The 18,325-nt window shown below is 38.4% G+C and overlaps 1 protein-coding gene across 4 annotated transcripts in view; it reads right to left on the bottom strand.

The window, feature by feature from the left end:
- dgkb (diacylglycerol kinase, beta) overlaps nucleotides 1-18,325 on the bottom strand; it is an 801,318-nt gene that overhangs the window by 619,036 nt on the left and 163,957 nt on the right. For all 4 annotated transcript variants that reach the window (XM_072575379.1, XM_072575382.1, XM_072575380.1 and 1 more), the window contains exon 5: nucleotides 15,384-15,549. In XM_072575379.1, coding sequence (XP_072431480.1) covers nucleotides 15,384-15,549 — 166 coding nt within the window. The remainder of the gene's footprint in view (nucleotides 1-15,383; nucleotides 15,550-18,325) is intronic.

The raw sequence follows: 18,325 nt of genomic DNA, 5'->3' as shown, positions 1-18,325 counted from the left end.
GCTGTGTGATTAATGAAGATGGAACATATCCTCTCTTCCCAATTCTTCTAAAACTGCAGCTGAGTAAACACCTTTCTGTTGATTTGACACAGTCTGGCTCACATGAGAATCTGGCTTGCTTTCAGCTTTAAGGAAAGAAAATATGGGAACAGTTCCTCTTTTTTCCCAACATGCTAAATCAAAATGGACTCTCATTTAAGTTGACAGTCTTGGGGAAAAAGAAATGGGAAGGGTTTAATTGAAAAGTTACAAAGCAGGTTCCAACCCAGGAACACTAATTTTAATGTAACTAAGACAGTGTTAGGTAAATTTTGAGGATCACAATGTGTCTTCCTTCCCAATTTTGCCTTAGTGCCTCCACATGATGGATAGGGGGTGCGTCACCTCTTGGTATATAAATGTCATTTCGAATTCATTTGGAAGCCCTGCTGGAAACTTGTAGAAATTCTGAGAGAGGTGGTTTCCAATGTCAAGCACAGGTCTCGAGAGGAAATCTTGGGTAGCATTCTCCCAGAAGCTTATTCCACTATCCATGATCCACAGACCAGTAATGGTTAGACAGATCTTGGGTGCAAGTTTAAAGAATTGAACATTCATCATTATCCCAGCAAATGGAGATGGAAGTCATATGACAACTTAGGGCAAAAATGTGACCTGAATAGACATCATCCTCAAATCAAGAGATGGTTGAAGTGCGGATTTGTTTGACTCATTTGAAACCATAAAATTAAAATAAACTAATTATTTGAAATGATGGCTCCTTACTGAATGAACATTAACAGTTTTATTACAGTAACACTCAAGCACTTACTACCAGTGTTTTAATGTCACATTCATCCAGGATATAATAATTGTCTCTGCTGCAGGTTATATTCAGGGTTGATAATGTCAAGTTTTGAATTCAGTTTCAGGTGAATTAGTATTTATTTAATTTCAATTTGTTTTATTCTGGTTTTGCGGTTTTAAAAATAATGCCTTGACTTCCATTTCCTTATAAGATATGTCTGAAACTTGGACCCAGCTGAAAGGCTCTTAGAACCAAAAAAGGACCTACAATTGTGAAGGAGAGAATTTCGGAGGTTGCAGCTTTGCTGTGACAAAAATTGGTGGGCTTTAATTTTAACAATACAAGTAAGCAGAGAGAGGCTGCCAAAAACAAAATTTGCTGTGTTTAACCAAAGAACTCAGTTCTGTACTTACAGAAAGAGAAGATAAATCTAGAGATTGGGTAGGACTAAGTAGTTCTGGAAAAGTCCAATAATGGATGATGTGCCAATGGAGTGTCTATATCCATCTCACAGATCATAGCATGTGACTGACTTGAACTTGGAGCTCCTGATAGTAGGATTTTAACATTTACCTGAGCTGTAGCCTGTGCAGCCAGACACAGAATAAAAAGGAACTGTCTTCTAGAATATGAGAATGTTTAAAAGCCTTTCAAAACTTCTGCAAAAAGGTGAAGCCAGATTAAAAATGTGAGTAGCATTTAAGGTGGCATGACATACTATTTCGAACCATAATTTCAATTGTTCATTATACTGACTCAGTCATCATTTCTTTTTGTTAAATTTGTAAAGATTAATTTGACATTTCAGTTTAATTGTAGAGTCCTTTGTGACCTATCTTTTTATACTTGCTTCTCCTATGCATTACATTCTATACATGATTATGGACTAGCAAGCCAGATCTTAACAAATATCTGACTTGTACAGTATTCTCAATTTGGGAACCAGAAGGGTCAAGCCACAAGTTTCAATGCAAGCTCTACGTAACACAGCAACAACACCCACATTTGAAGATAATAATTAACAGCACTTTCAGCTGCACTATTTCCACCATTGGTCACAGGAATAGAATTATTATCATTGGGTGTTTTCATAAGTGTCTCAGAGAATCTGAAATTCTCACCCACAGGTGAAGTTTAGCCACAGGTATACAAACAGGCAAGAGCTGGTAGCAGTACTGTTAGAAATGAATGAGTTTCAAGATGGTCACAGTCTAACAGTGCAATAGACAGTTCTTTTACCACTTGTGAAATTTTAAATTAAACAGCTCCATAAAACACAGCAACAATAGTGCCAGAAGGGAGCGAGTTATTTATCTTATTTACCAACATACTTTGTAACAAGTACAAATTGGGAGAACCACAAGAAAATGAATGTGCTGCAAGGCACCTTCCCAGTAACTGGCAACAATAATTACTAAGGCCGGCTAGCAATTTAAACACTGGAAACAAGTCTTTTTTTAACACTGAATTCATCCAGCAGTTCATCTGGATTTTAAAATGCTTCAACATTTCTGTTGCAGCTAGACTCGGACAGTTTAGCAAAAAGTGGACTTGTACGTTTTCAGACTTAGGGGAGAAACATGATTTAATCTCTGCACAAAGTATGTTGTCTCTCAGCTCTTTGCAAAGCAACTGGGCACAATATTCAGAACTCCAGTTCAAAATCATTGAAGGATGCATACAAAATTGTACAAATTGTCAATATGAACATAAAACTGGCTTGGTTGGCAGAAATAAAGTTAAGATAAATGATAATGAAGTGAGGAGAAAATATGAAATTTGATGATGACCTAATTATCAGGAAGAGGTCACTGGTTTTTAACATGTTTATGTTCTGCTGAAGGAATGTGTGCTATTTATTTACGTCAAACCTTGTAACTCAACAATAATAGACTGAAATGTCACAGTAACATTTTGAAAAGCTGTTTAAAATAGATACAGTGATTCAGATGTGATAAATTGGACTTTTTATCAGCTGAATTTGTGACTGTCATGGAATTGTGCTATGTAAATATCTTACTGCTGATTGGCTGACATTGAAGCAACAAACAGTGAGTACATAGTTTATCTCTTGCACCGAATGAACTATTTTCCAAGAGGACATAAGCATGTCTTATCGAGTTAATTGATCTAACCAATTTTGAAAACATGATACAGTTGTAATATTTGACAGTAGTCAAAAATTGGAGACTGGATAGTGTCAAAGACTTTGAATGTATAGCTTCTTTGTGTGGCGAGTGTATAAAACAACTTGCCTTCCAGCAAGCTTGGGGAAGAGGTCAACTAATCAACAATGAGAAGTTGAGGCAGAATGGGCTTATCATCTCTTTTAGCCTGAAAACAAGAAAGCGGTCAATTGTTATTGTAAGCATTATAAGATTCTTGCAATATTTTTGAAGGGGACTTTGCTTTAATAAAAGCAATTGGTACTTTCTGTTGTTAGAACTGCCTTGGGTTCCTGATGTTCAGAGTATACACAATGGACCAGAAAAAAAGTGACAATCAAACTTATATCACAGAGCAGAGTGAGGTTATCTGTTCAATGAAATGCCTTATTACACAGTGGCAATCAAAATTTGCTGTGGGCAAGTATTTGATGTAGAAGGGAAGGTGATATCAAATTCTTCAAACTAATGGGCAGTATCAAATGTACCAATAATCAGGAACAAAATCAGAAATTGCTGTTCACCTTAAATATTAAATTTCACGTTGATCTCAGTCTTTGTGCTCTTTCTTTGAAGCCATAATGCTGCAGTCTTTGGCCCCTTCTGATTCTCTCTATTTCTCAACCATGCTTTATGCTACTACTGGTTGTCATTCCAGTTCTATAGCATCTTGATTCTTCTCTCTAATTTTCATTTGGTGTCCATCCCCTTGCCAATTCAACTTAAACACTCTCTCAATACAAGTTAATCTTCCTTTGAGAAAATTGGCTCCAGCTTGATTGAGGTGCAACCATCCACTTTGATCAGACTCCTCCTGCCTCTGTACTGATCTCACTGTCCTAGAGTGAACTGGAAAGTCAACCAGTAGTACCATAAAGCATGGCTGAGAAATAGGGAGAATCAGAAGGGGCAGAAGAATCCAGCATTATATTTGTGTTCTTGTACATGTATGTTCCTGTACTCTCCATAATCAGGAAGGATAGCTGAGGTGCAGGCACAGTCCCCTGCATTGCTTTAGTTTATTGTGGGATTAATAAAGTCCTGGCTTAAAGGAGGAGAATTTGTTAACTTAATATTCCTAGCTACAAGTTATTAATTTCCTGTGATGTAATGAAGTAAGCCTGTGTAATGCTACCACAGGTGGTGCTAGGTGAATGAAATTCTCATTGGAATTGAATTAGTCATAATTATGGAAAAAGAGAAGAGCTAAAATGCTATTACATGATACAGCACAAATGAATGAGAAGACAACAAAGCAATTGATTGTAAATAAATCAGAAAGATTTAAGAATTACAGAATAGGGTTAATAGAGGATTTCATCACTACTAGTATATTCTAGAATAGTGACAGTCAGAGGAACTCTCAATATTTCTGGGAACACTGTCTTGATCAAATGGTGATTCCATAAGAAAGCAGTGCTAGTGGAATGAGGTGGATAAGTCCAAATGTTTCAGTGGGAGGCTCCTGGAGAACAGTGATCACAATTTCAAATAATTGTTCAAAGGACATGTAAAAGTCAGGCATAACAGTAATCAACCAGAGGGGAATTGAAGATAAATCTGGTCCAGGTTGTAATCCAAAATTGGGAAGTGAAATAATGGTGAGCCTTCAAAGTGAGGTTGACCCAGGTTTAGAATTCCTGAGGGGAAGGGATAAGCATCTAAAAGGAGAGCTCCTTTAAGGACTAAAATCATAAATGTAAAAATCAGATAATGTTACTAGTGATACTGTCAAGTTAACAATATCTTTAAAAACACAGCTCAATAAAGAAAATACAGAGAATAAAAAGGAATTAAGAGGAGCAAATAAATTATATAAAACAGAGAATGATATAACAGATAATAAAGCTTTTATAAATGAAAACGTAGTCAAGGAAAGTCGAAGGAAAGGTGGAGTTGTTTAAGGATGAGAAGAAAAATTTTGTGAAGAGGCAAAACCAGGGACAATTTGATTTTATGGCAATCCGTTAGTTGCCTGCATGGAGTAACTGTCTCTTAAAGGTAAATGCTTTACCTCCAAGCGTTGTTGGCCAGAGGGTTGACATCCCTTCAGCCCCAGTGATGGCACTGTTCACATTGAAGAATGCTGCAGCTCTGCCCAGCTTGGAGACAGCATCATGGACCCTAGGTAATAGGAGTTTGGGTTGCCAGTGCAAATCAGTCAAACCTTGGTAAGAATGAGAAAGATGTGGTTCGTGAGATTGGCAAAGTGTTTTTGGAAGACCAGCATTCGCCATCCAAGGGCGCTTCTTTGGGCTACATGGCTCCCAATCAGAAGGACTCCACTATCTCAAAGCACATCAGGTGACTCCAAGGTTTTACTGGACTTCAATATGGCAGATTGTGCTTCTCCACCACTGGTGGAATGCAAGGGTTGGTGGAAAGATGCCCTTATGTGATCCTTAACTGCCTTCTGGTATCAAGTCTGTTCCCTCACTGTCTGCTACTGGGAGAATTGTATTTTTTTAGAAGCTTATTCATGCAATATCTGTTACTGGCTACATCATCTCTAACTGTCCTCAATAAGGCGGCATTGAGCTGCCTTCTTGAATTGCTCCACTTCTTGGTATGAAGGAACACAAACAGTGATTTTAGGAAGGATGTTTCAGAAATTTGATCTAGTAGCACTGAATGCATAGTGATGCAGCTTCAAGCCAGGACGGTCTCTGGTTTATAGGGGAACGTTGAGGTGTTGATATTCCCCTGCGTTTGCTGCTCCTGTCTATCTAGGTAGTAAAAGTCATTGGTTTGGAAGATGCAGTGTAAGATCACAGGTGAATTGTTAGTGCATCTTGTAGGTAGCACACAATAGAGTGAATTTTGAAAATGGTGGATGAAATGTCAATCAAGTGATCTCTTTTGCCCTGGATGGTATCAAACTTCCTGAGTGTGGTTAGGGCAGCACTCCTCCAGGCAAATGGAAATAATGCCATCTAACCTGTAGTTGGTGGACAAACACTGGGGATATGGGGAGAGTTATTTGCCACAGAATTTCTAACCACTGATCTGCTCTTGTACTGAGTATTTCTGTGACTGGCCCAATTCAGTTTCTTGTCAACAGTAATCTTTAACAACATTATCACCACTGAATTCGCCAATAATAATGACTGAATGTTAAAGGGCAATTGTTAGACTCTCACTGGTGATGGTCATTGCCCAGCCCTGTGTGTGTGGTGAAAGGTACTTGCCACTATCAGCCCTAACTTGGATGATGTCCAGTTCTTGTTGCATATGGGCACTGACATGATGATGGTGGTGATGATGGTGATGATGATGATGGTGGTGATGATGATGGTGATGATGATGATGGTGGTGATGATGATGACGACGATGACGACGATGACAATGATTGGACCTTAGGCACTACACCGAGAAACTCCTACAGTGTTATCTTGGGTTGAGATTATTGAATCATCTTCTTTGTGCTCTGCTTGATACCAATCTGCAGAGAACTTTTCTCCCAATTCCAATTGTCTCTGGTTTTATCAGGGCTCCTTGAAGCTTATCTTCTCTTTCATAATCTAAACTTTATACTTTAATAAAACTGATCAATAACGTACTTTTGATATTCTATATAATACAGTCAACCTATATTTCTATATCTGTAGGATTGTGCAAAACTCCCGTCATCTAAAATACTGGACAAGACTCTACACTTTTAAAAACTTTTAAAAGTAAGTGGAATACCTGGGCTGAGTGCTGGAAAAGATACACAAACACACAGATGGCTGCCTGGAACCATGTTTAGCCTGGCATGCCAACGTACACCTCCACTCCAAGAGAGCAATCAACCAAACCTAACACTCTGGATTGAAACAAATTTTTACACCTTGGGCTACCCAGCACAGATAGTATGGAGCCTACACAGAGACGGAACATTCAACTTGAATCAAAACCCATTTACCCATTCTCTTAACTTTCAGAAAGCCAATTGACTTCAGAAGGAAAATCAGAAACACAATTGGACAACACAGATTTGAGGGGAGAGAACGGAGCACATATTCTATATAACTACCAGCCCCAATCTCAACTGGGGGAGAGCCTTTCCATCAAGCGTCTTCCCTAACAGCGTCCCCATAGTCTTTCAGCACCAATGAGCAGCTTCAGATGACAGAGGCTGAACAGAGAAGCTGGGTCGTGAAGCCAAACCAAGGGCCGCATTGCAACAAAGGACATCTGAGACGGGGGTGGCCAACCAAGCGCTATTCGAACAAGAGTTTCCAGACATGCGCTGGTTCCCAACCAAGAGAATCTCAACAGCCAGCTGGACTTCAAAATCGTGTTTTCCTCAGTAGTGATCTTAAACTCCCTCGACCCCAAGGTTTCTGACCCAGCTAGCAGGGAAGCGAAGGTGGGTGGTGACAGTACATGGGATCCCAAGACTCGGAAGCCAGATTAAAATGTCTGATAAAAATTGATGTCTCAATTCCAACAGTCTTTAATCGGTGCTTAATTTAATGGTGTATTTAATTACTGTCCATATAAATGATAGTGCCAATTTTACTGTTTAGTGCTTTTACTGGTATTTCTTGCATTATACTTACCTTTTTGTAGTTAAATGAACACAGATGTCTTTGCCCTGAAACACCTGCATTCGTCATTTCACATTCTCTAAATAAGAACCAGGGATCTGGGAGTGATTCAAACCACCTACAGACCAGCAAATTATTGATTGCAAACCAGAACACTTTTTTAAAACAAATAACAGCATGGTTAATCACAAAGTGACCTAAACAAAAAAAAATGTTGTTTTTCAGATTCTTATAATTCATTACATCATCAGGCATCGTTCTTTGAGATTCTCCAATAATTGATTGGAGCAAGCACCTTTTTCTGTGAAACGATCTGACTGATGATTAGCAACAACCCATTTCCTTTTGGAAATCTGTTCTCTTTCTAACATTTTCTTCATTATGGTCAACCCTGAACTATTTCTCAGCAACACCACGTGTCAAATGTATGTTGTCCCAAAGTGACTGGTAATCCACATAACATTCGATGGGAAATATTTTCTTGGATTGCAGTTGTATATCATTTCTTTTAGAAAATTGGAAAATGCACACATTTATCTAAAGCTTTTAAAGTACAACGTTTCAGCACTTAGAGTATTTACAATTTACATCCTCAGCCATTTTCAGCTATATATATCCTCTTTTGAAAGTAGAGTTTTGGCTTATAATAGTAACTTGATTTTTCTCTGCACAAAATTTGCTAAATTTGTCCATCATATCTAATTTTCATTGTAGATAAATTCTGGTTAAACAAGGGAAGAAAAGGGATAGATTGAAATGTGAAATTTAAATAAGAAAAAAAAACCATGATCAAATTGAATCTCAGAGCAGGGCTGAGCGGTCAAATGGCCTAATGTGTATATTCATAACCTGAGAAATCCTGCATATTCGAATCATTATCCAGAATATTGGCATGTGAAGGAAACCGAAAAAATGAGCTTCATAACTTTTTTGTCACTCATGGCCTTAAACATGTGTATCTTTCTGGATTTAATTCCTTTAAATATTTATTTGGTTTCAAGGCTTCCTCAACTACACGAGTCAATTCCAATATATCATAACTAGCACTGAGTCTACTCTTGCTGCACAACTGGTTTAACGACACAATCATGCTTCCAAACTGAAGATTTCTCCCCAAATGCAAAATTTTAAGAGAAACTGGCCCAATTCAATTAGCAGAGTTCCACTTTCTAATTAAGGCTATTAATCCAAAATCATGCCTGACCTATTGTGATTAATGTTCAACCTTATATACTTAAAGGGCTCTGAAATTGGACTGCCAATTTTAAACTTCCTTTTAACTGCACACAACACACAAATTCCTGACCGAATATCATTGATGTGCATCACAAAGATGTACAGCTGTAAACTGAATGCAACATATGTACAACAAGTCAGAAAAAGACCATGCCCTTGCTCCATTATACAGTTTAGAAAATCATGTTTAATTTCCATAGCTTCTCTCTATGTCACTTGCTTCTTTTGGTTCATTCAAGTACACTTACCTTTGAAACTTTTCACCCTGCAAAAAATCAAGGTGATCTTCAAGATCACTTTTCCTGCAGTAAGGGAATCTACTCCAACATGATGATTGTCAGTTTCTCCTTAAAACTCCATACCATTAGTTTGGCTTCAGTCTTGTAAGTCCCATCATGGAGCATTTTCTTTTTTTAAAAACATGCTTATCTATCTGCAGAGGAACCTCGATTACCTGGCATTCAATTGTCCGAATTTCAGAATATCCAGCAAGAATTGCAAAGTCCTAATGCTTGGCCACCCAGGTTGACAGAGTTGTTAAGAAGGCATACAGTGTTTTAGCTTTTATTAATAGAGGGATCGAGTTCTGGAACCATGAGGTTATGCCACAGCTGTACAAAACTCTGGTGCAGCCGCACTTGGAGTATTGTGTACAGTTCTGGTCACCGCATTATAAGAAGGATGTGGAAGCTTTGGAAAGGGTGCAGAGGAGATTTACCTGGTATGTTACCTGGGATGTTGCCTGGTATGGAGGGAATGTCTTACAAGGAAAGGCTGAGGGACTTGAGGCTGTTTTCATTGGAGAGAAGAAGGTTGAGAGGTGACTTAATAGAGACATATAAGATAATTAGAGGGTTAGATAGATTTGGGATCAGTTCCTGCGGATTGGAGGGTGGCTAATGTTGTACCACTTTTTAAGAAAGGTGGGAGAGAGAAAACAGGAAATTATAGACCAGTTAGTCTGACCTTAGTGGTGGGAAAGATGCTGGAGTCTATAATAAAGGATGAAATTACGACACATTTGGATAGTAGTAACAGGATAGGTCAGAGTCAGCATGGATTTATGAAGGGAATCATGCTTGACTAATCTTCTGGAATTTATTGAGGATGTAACTCTGAAAATTGTCGAGGGAGATCCAGTAGATGTAGTGTACCTGGACTTTCAGAAAGCTTTTGATAAAGTCCCACATAGGAGGTTAGTGAGCAAAATTAGGGCGCACGGTATTGGGTCAAAGTACTAACTTGGATTGAAAGTTGGTTGGCTGACAGGAAACAAAGAGTAGTGATAAACGGCTCCATTTCGGAATGGCAGGCAGTGACCAGTAGGGTACCGCAGGGATCAGTGCTGGGACCGCAGCTTTTTACAATATATGTTAATGATATAGAAGATGGTATTAGTAATAACATAGCAAGTTTGCTGATGATACTAGGGTGGGTGGCAGGGTGAAATGTGATGAGGATGTTAGGAGATTACAGGGTGACCTGGACAGGTTAGGTGAGTGGACAGATGCATGGCAGATGCAGTTTAATGTGGATAAATGTATGGTTATCCACTTTGGTGGCAAGAACAGGAAGGCAGATTAATACCCAAATGGAATCAATTTAGGTAAAGGGGCAGTACAGAGAGATCTGGGTGTTCTTGTACACCAGTCAATGAAGGTAAGCATGCAGATACAGCAGGTAGTGAAGAAGGATAATAGCATGCTGGCCTTCATAACAAGAGGGATTGAGTATAGAAGCAAAGAGGTTCTTCTGCAGTTGTACAGGGCCCTGGTGAGACCACACCTGGAGTACTGTGTGCATTTCTGGTCTCCAAATTTGACGAAAGACATTCTGGCTATTGAGGGAGTGCAGCGTAGGTTCACAAGGTCAATTCCTGGAATGGGGGGATTACCTTACACTGAAACACTGCAGTGACTGGGCTTGTATACCCTTGAGTTTAGAAGACTGAGAGGGGATCTGATTGAGACATACAAGATTATTAAAGGATTGGACACTCTGGAGGCAGGAAACATGTTTCCGCTGATGGGTGAGTGCCGAACCAGAGGACACAGCTTAAAAATATGGGGTAGACCATTTAGGACAGAGATGAGAAGAAACTTCTTCACCCAGAAAGTGGTGGATGTGTGGAATGCCCTGCCCCAGAGGGCAGTGGAGGCCCAGCCTCTGGATTCATTTAAGAAAGAGTTGGATAGAGCTCTTAAGGATTGTGGAATCAAGGGTTATGGAGAGAAGGCTGATTAAGGATGATCAGCCATGATCATATTGAATGGTGGTGCAGGCTCGAAGGGCAGAATGACCTACTCCTGCACCTATTGTCTATTGTCCAATGATAGGGTGGGCAGGGAGAGCCTTTTTCCAAGTATGGTGACGGCGAGCCCGAGGGGGCATAGCTTTAAATTGAGGGGTGATAGATATAGGACAGATGTCAGAGGTAGTTTCTTTACTCAGAGAGTAGTAAGGGTATGGAATGCTTTGCCTGCCACGGTAGTAGATTCGCCAACTTTAAGTGCATTTAAGTTATCATTGGACAAACATATGAACGTACATGGAATAGTGTAGGTTAGATGGGCTTCAGATTGGTATGACTGGTCAGCTCAACATCGAGGGCCGAAGGGCCTGTACTGTGCTGTAATGTTCAATGTTCTGTAAACTACGTTATCTGGCATTCAATTAATCTGAATGAAATATGCCCACCCATGCCTTTCAGATAATCAAGGTTTCTCTCTATATGGTAAGACTGGCTGTCCCCTCTCTGCTAACTGAATGTATAAGCCAAGTTATTTACAGCTCTTCAGCTATTGTTGTTTGGCATTCTTTATCAACTTATGTTCAAGAGATTTCAGGAGCTATAAACAAATTAAAGATAAGGGCTTCTACTTCTGAAGCATTTCCAGTCTGCTCCTATCAAAGTATGACAACTACTTGCCCTCTTATTTTGTTCTGGATTGCTACTACAACAAACTCTCTCCCCAATATGATCAGAATTCCTTTCTCACATTCTCATCTCTTCTTACGGCTATGTTCATTTGTTAGTCTCTATTCTGATCTCACACTGCATCTTCTGGCTTTCCACACCTTTACCTCATTTTGCCAATCCATAAATCTTACTTCATATCCCCTTTTCTTGCACAATTAGCCAAACATTTGAATCTGCCCTTTACCTTCCCTGCTCTTTCTATAATGGTGCCAATCCTCCATTCACTGACCCCTTCTGGCTTTTCCTTCCCTCCTTGTATCATTTTATTCACATTCAGTCAGCCTTTCATCTGTCATAATCTCATTGTCATAGTTGTCCAATATATGTGTAACCCAAATACATAGTGCTTCAACTAAATGAAGTGTTGAGCTCTCCAACTGTGTAATCATCTGTCAGTTAAGCTTAAGACATGCATTCTAACAGATTAGTTGCCATGCTGTAAGATGTCTTGACCACAGTTTACCACTCCAACAGACTGGAAACCATTTTAATTGTAATTCTGAAATGTTTTACTTTAATGAAGAGATGATAGAGCAAAATTGGATGTAGATTTAATGGCTACCTAGATACCAATAACCATAGAATTTCATATGTATGGATGCGAAGAGAAATTCAAACAACAGCCCTTCAAAAGAAGCCAGCCAAAACAGATTGGACAGTGATCTCTTGTGACTACAAAGATAACAAAAGGCTAACAAATTCTTACTCACAAGTAAGTGACCACCTGTGGTTTATGTCCCAAATTGCAGCCATATTTTGTGATTTCCCATTGAATAATATATAAGGAAGAGGTTAAAAGGCCAGTTTAAACTCTACTGGAGTGTACTAGTGAAACTGAACATTCTTGTGCATGCTAGCCTGGGTTCAACTCTTGGCATAATATGAAAGGCATATTCAAAGAATGATCCCCCCATCACCCCTACATTATAGGCAAAGACTCTGTCACTCTGTGTTTAATTAGCCTGACAAGAGGAAAAAGGACAACAAAAGGGATCTTTCCCCATGCTAAATCCAACCACTGTTGAAAAAATCTGAATTATATAATCTCAACCAATATGCCGTAAAGATCTTGAAACCCTCATATTCAACGAGCTGCTCTTTGCAAACAATTCAGAATCTGCATCGTATAACGTTTGCTTTTGAAAGATTCTCTTTTTTAGACTCGCTTTTTGTTTCAAATTTGTACAAGAGTTATATTAGTATTTATTAACAAGTAATTAATTTTGTTAATTGAAGAAACCCAGGTTAAACTGACTCCTTTAAAACATCAGTTCATTTAGGTCTGAGAAAACGTTATCCACAAGAGAAGGTATCCTTTATAAATTTACTTAATTGCAACCAAGAGGATGGATGGATCAAGTAGAAGTATTAATATTCTCACTCTAGTAATAATTCTCATTTGGTTTTGAAGCTTTTAGCCTGTATCTGGGTGGGATCACATAACACTGCTATTGAACCCTCTATTGTATGCAGTACAGCTGAATGTCCTATTTGAGTCATGATGGCCACTGGTAATAAAAGTTATCCCAGGCTTATTTATTTATTTATGGCTCCCGAAATTTGTTCCAGAAAAAAAAATGCTTTTGGAAGTCTAACTACAGTTAATAAGGAGTCTATGTTTTACACGTTAATATATCCAACAATTTAAATTTCAGATTCTGAGTTGGGAACCTCCAAATAAATTGTAAAATTTCATTCTATACTCTTTTATGGATTAACTGTGTGACTTTCTAAATTTATCAATACCTGACCAAACATCAGATGAATTTTGGAGGTCATATTTCCTATATATTTTGCCCATAAATGATCATAAATTGTCCAAAGCTTCCCCAGTGTCCAACTCTTAAGCCTCTATCTTTGCTAATAGTTTACACCTTATCCTGTTCCTCAGAGGAAGAACGAGTGACAAGGTTATACTTCTGTTTAATTTTGATTTGATATGGACATAACCCATGTCCATGTATTTACTTAATTTTTTCCACTAATCCTAAGATTCAAACTTCACACATAATTAATGTGAAATCCTATTCTGACACTTCACACTTGTTTTCAATCAAACATTCTTCTCAAAAGCAGCAACATTGGGTCCTTCAGACTGGAAAGAGGAGAAAACTTTGTTTTAAATCTTCAGCGTTAGGAATCACCCTATTATCAAGATCAACCCATTCCCAAGGTCGTAAGCCAGGCTGGAAACAAAACATCCTGCTTTATGGTTAGAGTTTATTAACTAATCAGTCTAACATCACTTTCTACAATTTACTTGCTACATTTCCCCCCTTTATATCTGACTAGACAATTAATCAATTATCTCCAATTACCTGTTTAACTACCTTCTTCATGAGCAATAGAGCTGCTATCAAAATCATTTGCCAGTCAGACTAAATGGATAGTTGCAATACAGATGCAAAATTGGCACAGGTAGCAGTAAATTATATTTTTCAGCGATCAATAATAGAATCATTGCTCGAAACTGACTTGGGTCTACAGAGTCTAGTTTCAATGTTTGCAGTTGATACAAAACTCAGATGAAATTATCAATACAGAATGTCATAAAATTCACAAGTAGTGAATCAGACTGTTAAAATGAGCAGACACGTTACTGATGAAATTCAAGTGAATTATGGAGTAGCGCATTTGGTAGGAAACATAAGGAACTGAGTCTAAAATAAATGGCACCATCTTAAAAGTTGGTGCTGGGATTATATGTACACAAATTAAGTAGAGTACTCAGATTTATTCTGCAACATAAATTTTGTATTCTCAACACTGGCATGGGCTCTTTAGACATTATTGTACTTTATTTATGGTCCCTCCTAAATAATGATGGAACGTTTAGTTTACTTTTAGTTTAAATTACAACACTCTTTACCCCACTGCAGATTTAGCACAATTAGTTTTGTTTTTGCACATGACAAAGATTTATATTCTGGACTGTCTAACCTGTCAGTTCGTCTAAATCGACTGGTTAGCTTTTTACTAATTATATATTCAGAATTACAGAATCAATGTATGTCACAGAAATTTATAGCATAGTGGCCATTCAATTTAGTGCTTCTAGCTGGAGCAATTCAAAATGCATCTGCCTTCAAACTTCACTTTCTGTCTCTTCCTCTGCTTAATTTATTTATTGAATTTCATTCTTAAAAGCTTGAATTGTCTCTACCTCAAACACCTATTGTGGAAAAGCAATTCATACTCCAACAAGCTTCTCTTGGAGAAAAATTGCAGCTAACCTTTCTCCTCAGTCCCAAATAATTGTGCAGTCACCTCTCAACAATGATTCACAAAACCTACAGATGAGGTTCTGCTGCAGGATCAAAGAGCTGACAAGTCAATGAGTAACTGTTTCAATCTCCAAGTGTGCAGCTTGTCTACTAAGTAATTCCAACATTTTCTGTTTTGTTTCAAATTTCCAGCATTCAACTGTAGGTATTAAGTTGTTTTTGCTCTTTTCATTTTCACTACCTTTCACTTGACTATCAAAAACCCTTGGATTAAAGAAAAAGTCTTAATCATTTTCCTTTTAACTTTATTTGTGACAATGAAAATAGTCTAGCATGTCTCATATCCCACCTTATCATCATGGATTTGCTACTCCTTTAAAGACTATTCAAGCTGTTTTTTGTGCTGTCTGACAACAGAAATAGAGGAGGTCTGGTGATTTAGACATCCTGGTCACTTACCTCCTGCATGGAGTGGGGAACTGCTGGAATTTCTTGCCTGTGAAGAAGGGCTTGGAAGGGAGGACTTGTTCTTGAATGACATGAACAGATGCTGACAGAAATCATCAGGCAACTCAGCCTCCAGGAATGTTTTCATAAACAGCTTGAAGCCATCAAAGTCTATCGGCTAGAGATAAAATAAAGAACATTTACTTTTTAAAGAAATTATCAAAACTGGAAAGAAATGGCTTTGCATTTGAGAAAAGATGTCACCCATGATCTTAGCCAGAACTACTACACATTTTTAGAATGAAAATGTTTATATTTCACGCTTAACAATGCAGTTGCACAATTGTCTGCTTTAATTTTGTTTGTAAACAAACTAAAATTAAGTTTTGCACTAGAAAACAAAGATTTGTTTCTCTTTACATTTAATCCGATGTCCCTCAATGGTCGATCTTTCGCCTCCTCATGTTTTTTCATCTACATGTCAAGCCTTGGAACATCCGAATGAAATTAGCAAGCATTTGTTCATACAAAAGGATGGTAGAAGCTTGGAACATAAGCACAATAGGTACGAGATCAAGTGTTAAGTTTAAAACTGGCACTGATAGGTTTTTTTCTGAACAAAGATTTCATGGGAGATGAGGTAAAGGCAGAATATATAGAGTTTGGCTGCAATGGTATCAGTGAATACTGTCTTAGGTTCAAGGTGCAGAACGGTCCCTTCCTGTCCTTCACTATGACATCCAATTAGGAGCCATTAACAAGCCTAAAACGACTGGACAATAACCCCATTTTCCAAGTCAGGACATTTCTGTATATAGCTTTGATAGAGCTCGGGTAACATAGTCTGCAGATCAGCTGCATGAGATTATACATTCTTAATAACTAGTTGAGAGAGGCATCATGTAGTAAGATCTGCCTGTATCTAATCAGGTTTTTTTAAAGTTTCAGATCAGGCATTTTTCTCAGGTTCAGAGAACTGTGACTGCAACAGAATCTTCACTCCCTGTGAGGCCAAACATACCTTTATTTGCCAAAACCAAAGGAATTGCAGCAAGGACTGGGATCTAATAGAGATCCTGGATGCTTACACGTATTTTAATTCATACGTTCACAGAATTTCCTTTGTTCAACAAAATGGTCAAAATGGACATCAGATCATGGCAAAGTTAAAAATTACAGATTAGACATAATAAATGAATAAATATTTTAAAGACATTCAGTAGCTTTGTAGTGATATTTAATATTCGTCTATCGAGTACAGAGCAAGGTGAAACAAAGTCATCATTACACCAGGAAATGGTGGAACACTTCTAATGTTTGATTTCTCTCATCCTGAATTGCTCCCAAAGTGAAAATGCTGGAAGATCTCAGCAGGTCTGGCAGCATCTGTAAGGAGAGAAAAGAGCTGATGTTTTGAGTCTAACTGACCCTTTAGTTAAACTCGAAACATCAGCTCTTTTCTCTCCTTACAGATGCTGCCAGACCTGCTGAGATTTTCCAGCATTTTCTCTTTTGGTTTCAGATTCCAGCATCCGCAGTAATTTGCTTTTATCTTCTGAATTGCTCAATGACTGCTAACTTGGAGAAGGTCAGCCTGAGATTTAGGACGAGATTTAATTGAGGCAACAGGAAAAGCCAGCAGGAGTCCTGCATTGCTCGATTATTTGTTTTGATATATTATTGTCACATGTACTTAGGTACAGTGAAAAGTTCTGTTTTGTATGCAGTACAAGCAGATCATAACATACAAAGACGCAAAGATCAAAAGATCATTGGGCAATTAAACAGAGCGAGGGATACAAAGTTATGGCTGCAACGGTGCACAAAAAGCAAGATCAACATTAGATTTGAAATTTGAGAGGTTCGTTCAAAAATCTAATAACAGCAAGGAAGGAGCTGTTCTTGAACCTGGTATGTGCATTTAAGCTTTTGTATCTTCTGTCTCATGGAAGAGGTTGGAAAAGAATATAACCGGAGTAGACGTAGTCTTTGATGATGCTGGTTGCCTTTCCATGGCAACAAGTAGTGTAGATAGAGTCAATGGATGGAAGGTAGGCTTGGTTGATGGACTGGACTGTGTTTATCAACTTTCTGTTGGTCCTAACGGTCCGAGGCACAGCAGTTGCTGTACCAAGCCATGATGCAACCACATAGTATGTTTTCTGTGGGGCATCTGTAAAAGTAGGTGAGGGTTCTTACACTGATTTTCTGTAGCCTCCCAAGAAAGAAGAGGTGTTTGTTGTGTCTTCTTGAATATTGCATTTTCTACTGGTTCTGAACAGATTGTTGGTGATCTTCACTACTAGGAATTTGATGCTCTCAACCATCTCCACCTCAGCTCCACTGACGTAGATAGTGGCGTGCCTTCCTCCTTGCTAGGAAACACCTGCAAAATTAACTGCTAATTCAGGCACTGTGGAACAGTCGGCCTTCCTCAGGAATCAACGTGATAAGTCTTCATAATTACCTTATTAAGCTACCTTGCTACCTTTAGGGATCTATGGACAAGCACCCGAAGATCTCTGTTCCTCTGAACCTTTAGTGGCATGCCATTCAACGAGTACTCCTTTATAATTTTATTTCTTCCAAAGTACATCACCTCTCATATATCTAGCTGTTAAACTCCACTCACTCCATTCACTCATCTGACCAACCTGTTTGTATCCTCCTGTAACCTAAAACCTTATTCTTTTCTGTCTCAACCACCGAGCCAATCATTGTGCCATCCCTCACCTCACATTCTCATCTGCATTGTTTATACATATTTCATTAACAATAAGGGACTTCCCCACTGATCTCTATGGTACTCCAGTTTGGCAAACAACCTTCTACCACCATTTTCTGTCTCCTGCCATTAAACCAATTTTAGATTAAACTTGCCAACGTACCCTGGATCCCATGTACTTTTATCTCCTGCAAGTTTTCCATGTGGGAACTTTTCAAATGCCTTGCTG

The sequence above is a fragment of the Chiloscyllium punctatum genome, chromosome 8 (genome assembly GCF_047496795.1).
Source record: "Chiloscyllium punctatum isolate Juve2018m chromosome 8, sChiPun1.3, whole genome shotgun sequence".
Taxonomy (NCBI): domain Eukaryota; kingdom Metazoa; phylum Chordata; class Chondrichthyes; order Orectolobiformes; family Hemiscylliidae; genus Chiloscyllium; species Chiloscyllium punctatum.
This window is presented reverse-complemented; position numbering and strand designations above follow the sequence as displayed.